General features: G+C 69.4%; 4 protein-coding genes across 4 annotated transcripts; 2 read left to right on the top strand and 2 right to left on the bottom strand.

Annotated features, from left to right (window-relative positions):
- Positions 1-105: 105 nt before the first annotated feature.
- Positions 106-1,991, top strand: FA09DRAFT_361707 (calcium-dependent phosphotriesterase; the record flags this gene model as incomplete). Its single annotated transcript, XM_025745388.1, has 10 exons — positions 106-407; positions 468-536; positions 590-671; positions 723-955; positions 1,007-1,130; positions 1,185-1,213; positions 1,266-1,325; positions 1,378-1,489; positions 1,545-1,570; positions 1,625-1,991. 10 exons carry the CDS (start codon positions 106-108, stop codon positions 1,815-1,817), a joined length of 1,230 nt encoding a protein of 409 aa, XP_025597282.1. The 3' UTR covers positions 1,818-1,991.
- FA09DRAFT_361708 (hypothetical protein) lies at positions 1,633-3,252 on the bottom strand. Its single transcript, XM_025745389.1, has 3 exons — positions 2,391-3,252; positions 2,147-2,333; positions 1,633-2,094 (listed from the first exon to the last, which is right to left on the bottom strand). The coding sequence occupies exons 1-3, from the start codon at positions 3,079-3,081 to the stop codon at positions 1,968-1,970; spliced, it is 1,005 nt and encodes a 334-aa protein (XP_025597283.1). The 5' UTR covers positions 3,082-3,252; the 3' UTR covers positions 1,633-1,967.
- A 72-nt stretch (positions 3,253-3,324) lies between these two features.
- Positions 3,325-4,927, bottom strand: FA09DRAFT_331051 (nagb/rpia/CoA transferase-like protein). The gene is made up of 4 exons (XM_025742851.1): positions 4,576-4,927; positions 4,157-4,505; positions 4,001-4,105; positions 3,325-3,949 (listed from the first exon to the last, which is right to left on the bottom strand). Exons 1-4 carry the CDS (start codon positions 4,787-4,789, stop codon positions 3,490-3,492), a joined length of 1,128 nt encoding a protein of 375 aa, XP_025597284.1. The 5' UTR covers positions 4,790-4,927; the 3' UTR covers positions 3,325-3,489.
- Positions 4,928-5,063: 136 nt separating this feature from the next.
- On the top strand, positions 5,064-8,388 carry FA09DRAFT_361710 (hypothetical protein). The gene is made up of 6 exons (XM_025745390.1): positions 5,064-5,930; positions 5,979-6,324; positions 6,375-6,500; positions 6,613-6,788; positions 6,838-7,857; positions 7,911-8,388. Exons 1-6 carry the CDS (start codon positions 5,301-5,303, stop codon positions 8,091-8,093), a joined length of 2,481 nt encoding a protein of 826 aa, XP_025597285.1. The 5' UTR covers positions 5,064-5,300; the 3' UTR covers positions 8,094-8,388.
- The last annotated feature ends 37 nt before the right edge of the window (positions 8,389-8,425 follow it).

Genomic DNA, 8,425 nt, shown 5'->3' on the forward strand with positions numbered 1-8,425 from the left:
CCTGAAGCACTGCACGGCAAGCTGCGACAGCCCCACCGTCTCGACGCAGCCGTCGGACAGCGCACGCCCAGCCCGCCTCCGACCGCACCGGCGCGCTCGGGCACCATGGCGCTCACGCTGCGACGCACGCTTGCGGCTGCCTCGGCTGCCGCCGTCGCCCTGCTGGCGGCCGCTGTCTTCAGCCTCGCGCGCGAGACGGCCGGCGCTGGCTGCGCGGAGCAGGCGGCGCTGCCGCCGAGCTTCGTCTCGCGCAACATCTCGGACATCTTCGACGCCCCGGCCGCACCGACGTTCCAGCTGCAGCACACGAGCGGCAAGGCTCTTTTGGGCGGCGCACCGAAATCGCTGCTGCTCATCGAGAAGAGCGGCTATGCCTTTGCGCACGAAGCGCCCGTGTGGTGTGCAGAGTGCGTCGACGCGACGAGCGGGCGCAAGTAGAGTGCCGAGACTGACTGCCCGGCGCTCAGCTCCGACGACGTGTACTTTGCGTCCAACGCCGGCGCTCCATTGGGCAGGAGCAATCTCACAACGAACAAGTGCGTGCTGCACGCTGCTCTAGTGCTCCGGCCGCCGCTGATGCCTGTCACAGCGTCGTCTTCAAGGTCAACCTCCGCAACCTGACGGAGCGCGCGGCAGCGGGCATTGCCAGCTTTGCAAGCGATGTGCACGCTGTGAGTTGCGTGCGGCTTGGACCTCAGCAAGGGCTGACCGGGAGTGCGCAGGTGCCCATCGACTCGGACTCTGTGCAGATGACCAACGGCGGCACCTCGTATGCCGGGGAGCTCCTCCTCATCAACACGGGCAGAGGCTCTCTGCCAGGCTCGATTGCACTTGTGCCTCGCGCGACGCCGCAGCAGCCGCAGGTGCTGCTGAACAACTTCCGCGGCCGAGGCTTCAAGAGCCTCAATGACGTCGTCGTCCATCCTGATGGGCGCATTCTCTTCACCGACGCCGAGTGAGTGCTGCCTGCGCCGAGAACCAGGCTGCCGTGCTGACGCTGCTCAAGCTACGGCGTGCTGCAGGACTTCAAGGACGAGACGGGCATGTGGAAGGCAGTGTGGAGCTTTGACCCGCTCAGCGGCGATCTCGCTGTCCTTGACGCCTCGCTTACCACGCCGAACGGCCTGACGGTGCGGCATCTCAGCGTCCCTCCCCGCGCATCGCTGACCCGCGAACCTGCTCAGCTCTCGCCGGACGCCAAGACGCTATATGTGTGCGTCCGGCGGCTGCATCAGCTGTGCGCTGGAAACTGACTCGCCCTGCAGCACAGAGACTGGCTTTGCACGCGGCTTCTACCCAAGTGACCCCTCCGTCGCGCCGTTGATGTCAGTCGGGATGCTCGGGCTGTCGACGTTGGCTCACGTCGCGCTTGCACAGCTACGCTTTCGATCTGGCCGCCTCCGCACGCCACGCCACAAATCGCCGGGTCTTTGCCGTGGCAGAGAGCGGCATCTCGGACGGGCTCAAGGTCGACACGGAGGGCAACGTGGCGAGTAGCGCATGTGCTGGTCCTCTGACGTGCGTGCGCTGACCGACCACTGCAGTACTCGTGCGACGGCGCGGGCCTCCAGTTAGTCACGTCGCGCTGCTGGGCTCCAAGACGCTGCTGACCGCCTTCTTGCAGAGTGTACTCGCCGTCGGGCACGCAGCTGTGGCGCTTTGTGCTGCCGCCGATCGGCTGCACGCAGGTCGTGCTGGCCAGCGGCGGGCGCATTGTCCTGCTGGCCGAGGAGCGCCTGTATCTGCTGCAGGTGGCCGCAGCCGAGCCTGTGCCTCTGGCCGAGCTGCCCCGCCACAACAGGATCGCCCGCAGCTGAACGCTGCTGCCTTCGACTAGACACACCTCTAGAAGCATCCGCCCCTTCTGCTCTCTCTGCTCCCTCCCTAAATATCGTGCCTCGACCTTATCCTAGACGCTCCGCTAGACCTTAGCCTAGACACGCTCCGCTAGAGACGTCCCACCACATCTATGCTGCCGCAAAGCCGGCAATGCCATCTACAAGTGCTCGTACTCGCGACGGCGAGAACGGCGGAAAGGGCGTGAAGGAGTCCGCGCTGCGCGTGAGGACCCTAGCGAGGTCGTCTGGCAGGGTGCTGTCGCGCGGCAGTCAGCGATCGGGACAGGCACGACACGAGAAAGACGCACGCGACATCGCCCGTGGCGCAGTAGTCGTGCTGTGCCATGGCCGCAGCCAGCTCGGCCTGGTGGTCGTCCATGAGTGTCCTGTTGGGCACGATCAGGAGCTTCGGGCGCTTTGGCGCCTCGACGGCGCCGCCGCGCTTCTGCTCCGTGTCTGAGCGCTCGCGGAGTGCGTCGAGCAACGTGCCGGCTCCTGGTGCACGCAGCAAGCGTCAGCGGGGAAGCACTGGCTGCCGAGCGCGAGACGCACCCGCATGGCAGCACACGACATCCGCCTGCGCGATCTCGACGCTGAGATCGGCGACGTAGTCGACGAACGTGACTTTGATGCCCTCGGGCGTCACGAGCGTGAGCCGATGCCCGTCGTCTGACCCTGCCGCACCGGCTAGAGCTGGCCCCGACGGTCGTGCGTCCATCTGCCAGTCCATCGGACCAGCAGACTCTTCCGAGCTAGACGTGCCTTCGTCATCGTCCGATGCAGCTGGCGAATGCGACTCGTCTGCGGCAGGGATGCCCACCGAGTCCGCCGTCTCCTCGTCCACGCCGACGGCCCTCGCCGCGCGGCGTCTGCGCACCGCCTGCCGCACCGCCCGGCCGCTGGGCCGCACGGCGCCGGCGCCCTGCGGCTGCGGCGACTCGAAGGCGGCGCGCAGACTGCCCTGCTCGCCCGGGTCGATGCGTGCGCGTGTGGCGCCGTCGTAGCCGATGCGGCCGGGCAGGCGATGCAGGCCCCAGGCGACGTCGGGCCCCGGCTGCGTGCCGGCGAGGAACGGCTCGAGGAGCACGCGCAGCGGCGTCGCGCCGTGCTGCACCACGATGCGCGACGCCGGCGGCAGCACGGCCAGGCAGGCGGGCGCCAGCAGCGCGAGCGGTAGTGCTGGGAAGGATGTCGAGCCGACGGAGCAGAGCAGCGTGACAGGCGCCGTGTCGGCGCTGGCCATCGTGGCGCGCGGTCCTATCGGCGGCGAGCCGGCAGCGAGATGCGAGGCGCTTTGCTGCAGCGCAGCACCGGCATCTGCCGGCCGCGAGCGGCGCGCGGGTGCAGCGGGATGCGCGAGGTGCACGGCTCGGTGCGCTGAGCACGAGCTGATTGAGGGGAGGTGGGTGTCGGGGGCGGGAGGCAACCCAGCGAGCCGTTCGCACGCGCGCCGCACCTCCACGTTCGCGCGCCTCGTGCGGCGGCTGCTCCGCCGGCATGCCAAAGGGGCGGGAGGATGCTCTCTGCCGGACAGTCTTCGCTGCGTAGGAGCAGCATGCTTCACACTCCAAGGCATCATGCAGTCACCGGGCAGACGACTGCAGGTCACACGCGGCAGGTCAAGACTTGGTGCATTGCACCCGGATCGCCTCTATGGCTCGACGTAGTAGTTCTCCTTGATCAGGCGGGGCACGAAGCTCGGCGCGTGCTCGCCGACGTTTGTGATGAGCCCGTCGCACGTCTCGACGCAGTCCCATGTGGCGCTGACCACATCGGCCTCCTCGCTGAGCTTGCTGTGCTCGCGCGGCAGCACCAGCGCCGGGTCGCCCTCGGTGGCCGTCTGCGAGCCCGCGGCGACGAGCGCCCAGTCGGGCGAGATGCGGTGCAGCCCGGCAAGCGCAATGACCGGCGTGTGGTGGGCGCGCGCAGCCGAGGCGAGCAGCGCAGAGCCGGCCGGCGCCAGGAGCGCGCCGTTGGGCAGCACGCAGTGCGGCGCGAGCACGAGCTTGGACACTCGCGGCATGAGCGCGTAGACTGCCGCGTCCGGGACGAGCAGCACGGAGATGGACGGATGTGCTGCGAGCGCGCGGGCAAGGGCGTGGCCTGCGTATCTACGGGCCGGGCGTTAGCGAGCAGACAGCGGGCACGGCGTGTCGACGCACGAGGGCGCCGTCTCTGCCACGATGACGGTGAAGCTGCGCTGCTTGGCGGCCGCCTTGAGGAACACCTCGGTCGTCTGAGAGTAGCCGAGCGTCATGATGATCTCGCTGCGGGGAGGCGGTCAGATGCGTGGTGCGGCGCGCAGCCGGCGAGCTCACCCCGAGTAGATGTGTTCTCGCGCGTCCTTGGCGATGATGCCGTCGATGCCGTCGAGCTCGTCGACGAGCTCCTGGATGGCCTGCACCAGCAGCGCCTGCAGGCTCTCTTCGCCGTCTGCCTCTTCGCCGCTGAGCTCGCCCTCGGCGTCGTCGCTATCGTCGTCGTCGTCGTCGTCCTCGTCCGGATCAGCGGTCGCCGCAGCTGAGCCGTTGACGGCGCTGCCAGATGGGCCTCCTGAGGACTGCGCAGCCGACGTCGAAGCGGCGCCCGCACCTCCCGACGCGAGAATGTGCGCCTCCTCGTGCAGCAGATGCAGCACCCGCATCGTCGTCGCCATGATGGCCGGCTCTGGGAGCGCAGGTCAGCCTCGTGCGCTGGTCAGGTGGGCGCAGGAGCGCCGTGCGCCACGGCCACTCACCTCCGCGCTGCGCCTCGCTCAGCAGGCGGCCGGCGGCCAGGATCTCGGCGTGCAGCTCCTCGACGCTCGCCGCGCGGCTGGCGTGCACCACGGCACGCAGCGCGCGCCCCACGGCGACGGCGACGGCGTCGGGCCCGCACACGGCGCGCTCGCGCAGCGATGCGGCGAGCGCCGCGATGAGGCGCGCGGCCGGGCCCGCTCGTGCGCGGGTCATGGCTGCGCGAGACGAGTGGAGGGACGGTGCAGGAGGAATCCGCGAGCGCGGCGCAGTGGATGTGCAGAGTGTGGGACGCTGCGCAGAAGTAGGCGGTGGACGTGGGCCAGCGCAAGACGCAGGCGAGGATCCGGGGTGACGAAGCGAGAGAGGAAGGAAGCAGCGTGCTCGCGTCGCAGCTTTGCGTTTTTGGCGCGCGGCGCGAAGGCGGCGCGCGTGGCGCATGCAGAGAGTGCCGTTGGACCCCATCGCGCCTCCTTCTGCGTCCGCTCCACCACCACCGCCCCCGGGCGCCGCTCCTGCACATCAACAAGCACCTCGCTGCGCGCCTCGGCCCGCAAGCTCCTCCTCTCGGCGCTGTCGCACGGAGTGTGCATGCCATGCGTCCGTGTCTTCTCCTGCGCGCCACCTAGCCGCGCTGCTCCGGGCTCCGGCCCCACGTCGCACGTCCGAGGCCTGCTGCAGAGGCGCCTCGCCGCTGCCCGCACTGGAAGCGACGTCGTCGTCCAGCATGTCACAGCCAGATGCGGCGGCGGCGCCTCGGCGCGCGGCACGCGGCTGGTCGGCCCGCGCCATGCTCGCTGCCGCAGCTGCGGTGGTCCTCGCCGCTGCCCTGCTGGCGCCGGCGGGACGCTATGCGGCAGTTCGCTCCGTGGACGCCAAGCTTGCGATGCGTCCTGTCGCGGCATACGCGGCGCTCGCCAGCGAGCATGCGGACTCGTCGGCTGATGCGCTCGACGTCTGGCTCGCCCAGGGCGAGCTGCCGTTCGGGCTCTCGCTCGACCCCGCGGCCGCGCGCATCGACGGCCTCTGGTTCTGGATCAACGGCAGCGACGTGCGGCACCGCCTGGCGCGCGCCTACTACGCTGCGCAGCCGGAACACCACGCTGCCGTGCCCCATGCGCACGCCGCCGGCCTCGCCGCCGAGCCCGAGGCGGCCGTGTGGGTGCCGTCTGCGGCAGAGCGTGACGATGACGTGAAGCGCGAGCTCGGCATCGAGCAGGGCGAGGAGTCCAGCGAGCAATTCTTTGATGCCGAGGCGCCTGACGAGGGTGCTCAAGTGTCCGACGACGGCAGCGGCGAGGACGCCGCGGCGCTGAGCCTGCAGAACACTGCGAACCGCTTCAGGGACAGCGACGAGGTGAGCCAGGCGGCCAGATAGTGTTTGTCACTGCTGACGCTGCAGCAGCTGCGCTTTTCTCTGCGCAGTGCGCGGGCGGCATTCGGCGATGCGCTCGGCACGCAGCACGTCGTGTCGACGGACTTTTGGCCCGGCGGCCTGCCGCACGCCGACGTCGCCGACGGCCTCGAGCTGTGCGACTCGGACGCGTACCAGCAGGCGTTTCTCGAGTGGGCCGAGGCCGCGCCAGACGAGGCGCTCCCGGGCGCATCGCTGCAGAAGGTCGTCTTTCGCGACTCGAACGGCCTTGCCCGCCACGGCCAGGTCCCGCAGTGGCTCAATCTGTCGGCGAGCGGGGTCCACGCGCAGCCAGAGCGCCAGTCTGGCGACGTGCCGCTCCTGCGGCTCCACTTTGGTGAGCTGTGACGATGTGCTATGGGGGTTTGCCACTGACGAGCGCTGCAGACTGGATGCAGGCGCGCCCGCTGTCCAAGGCCCTCGCGCGGCTCACCGCCGCCGGCAGAGAGGCGCTCCTGCAGCGCTGGCGGCTCGCGACGCTGCCGACGTTCAACTCGATGAGCGCAGAGGCGGGTGAGTCCATCGCGAGCTGGCGCAGTGATGGGCATCGGCGTCGACCACCCTGACGCGCGCAGTGATGGGCATCGCTGACGCGCGCAGTGATGGGCATCGCTGACGCGCGCAGTGATGGGCATCGGCGTCGACGGACTGTCGGAGTTTTTCTTCTACAGCAACGACGACCAGTTCTTCCAGCGCACCCTCACCGCGTCGGACTTCTTTACGCCGCTGTACGGGCCGGTGCTCCGCCTGGACCCGCGCACGCTGGTGGAGGGCGATGCGCAGCCGGCCGCCGCCGCTGGGGTGAGTCGCGCGGTGTGCCAACAGCGCGCAGTGCTGACACGCAGCGCAGGAGGGCCCGTCGTTGTTCTGGTCCAACCACCTCATCTCGCAGCGCTTCGGCACGCGCCCGCGCCACTGGTTCCACCACTTTCAGAAGGCCTACTCGCTGCCGCACATCGTCGAGAGCCGGCGCATGTTTGCCGCCGAGTTCGACACGGCCGCCGCCTCGCGCTTCCGCGGCAGCGGCATCCTCGCCAACTCGCACTTTCTCACGTACCACACCATCATCGAGCGGCACCGCGAGGCGCTGCTGTGGAGCTTTCTCGTGCTGCGCGCGTGCTCGTCGGCGGCCGGCCGCTACTCGCGCGCCGACCTGGCGCGCGTCTGGCAGGAGCTTGGCGCCACGGACGGCCGGGCCACGATCGAGGTGCCGATGCCGCGCCGCGCGACGCTGCGCGGCATGGCCCGCAACCTCGAGCGCTACGGCTCTGCGCCGGCGCACTCGGCCCGCACGCACTTTTCCTCGATGGACGGCTCGGCGAGCGCGCGCCTGCCTGCCGACGAGCCCGACTATCCGTGGCCGCGCTTTACAGGCGGGCGCGCCGTGCCGGCCTGTCGTCTCGACCTCGCGCTCTGCTGGCCCGCCGACGCCGACGCCGCCGCGGTGTTCAAGCGTTTCGCCTTTGAGCGTCCGGCCGAGTGCGGCGACTGCCTCGTTGCGCTGCTCGTCGGCAAGAGCGGGCTGCGCGGCCTCTCCGCCTTTCTGCCGGAGAGCACGCCCTACAGCGGGGTGTCGTCGGTGCTCCAAGACTTGCGCATCGGCGCGCTCCTCGGCCGCTTCCAGAGCTCGAGCCCGCTGCAGCGCACGGCCGTGCACCTCCCGCTCGACGCCGACTGGCGCGTGCCCGCGTTTGGCCTCCGCGCCGTCGCCGCCCTCAACGGCTGGCAGCTCGACGGCATGTGCGCGCGCCGCCGCTTCGCGCTCGGCCTCATCCACCGCTACTCGTACACGGTTGCCAACGACCACGCCTTTTTCTGGAGCTGCCAGGACCCGGACAATGTTGCCGACGCCGTGAATGGCCTGCGCGACGTGAGTGCCCAAGGTGTTCGTTTGAGCGTCCAGCTGATGCACCGCCACCGCAGCTGCGCGACCAGGGCGCCGCTCCGAGCATGGTGTGTCTCAACGACGACCTCACGGGGAACGCAAGCGCCGTGCAAACGTCGCAGGCGCTGCTGCACGACTGGATGCGCGAGGCGTTCCCGCACCCGCTGCCGTACGAGCAGGCGTACGAGCAGGCGTACGAGCAGGCGTACGAGCAGGCGTAGCATCGCAACAGGTAAAGCATCATCGCAATAGAGCAAATAGAGCGTATCGCGGCAGGTGTGCAGCGTGAGCAGATCTCTCCGTGCGGAGAGATCTGCAGGCCGCCCTTGCCTGATGCGGCGCAGCGGCGGCGGCAGGCCAGCCTCTCGCAAGCTGGCGCAAGCAAGAGGGCTGGCGCTCAGGCGCACCCTGCATGTCAGGCCAGGGGGCAGCAGCAGAGCACCAGGCAGCAGCAGAGCGTTAGAAGGGGTTCCCCGGCAGGGGTTGGAAGTTTTTTTCATGTCAAAATGTAGCCAGTATCCCAATGCACATGTTCCTTGAAAAGAAGTGCAGA

The sequence above is a fragment of the Tilletiopsis washingtonensis genome (assembly GCF_003144115.1).
Source record: "Tilletiopsis washingtonensis strain MCA 4186 unplaced genomic scaffold FA09scaffold_15, whole genome shotgun sequence".
NCBI lineage: Eukaryota > Fungi > Basidiomycota > Exobasidiomycetes > Entylomatales > Tilletiopsis > Tilletiopsis washingtonensis.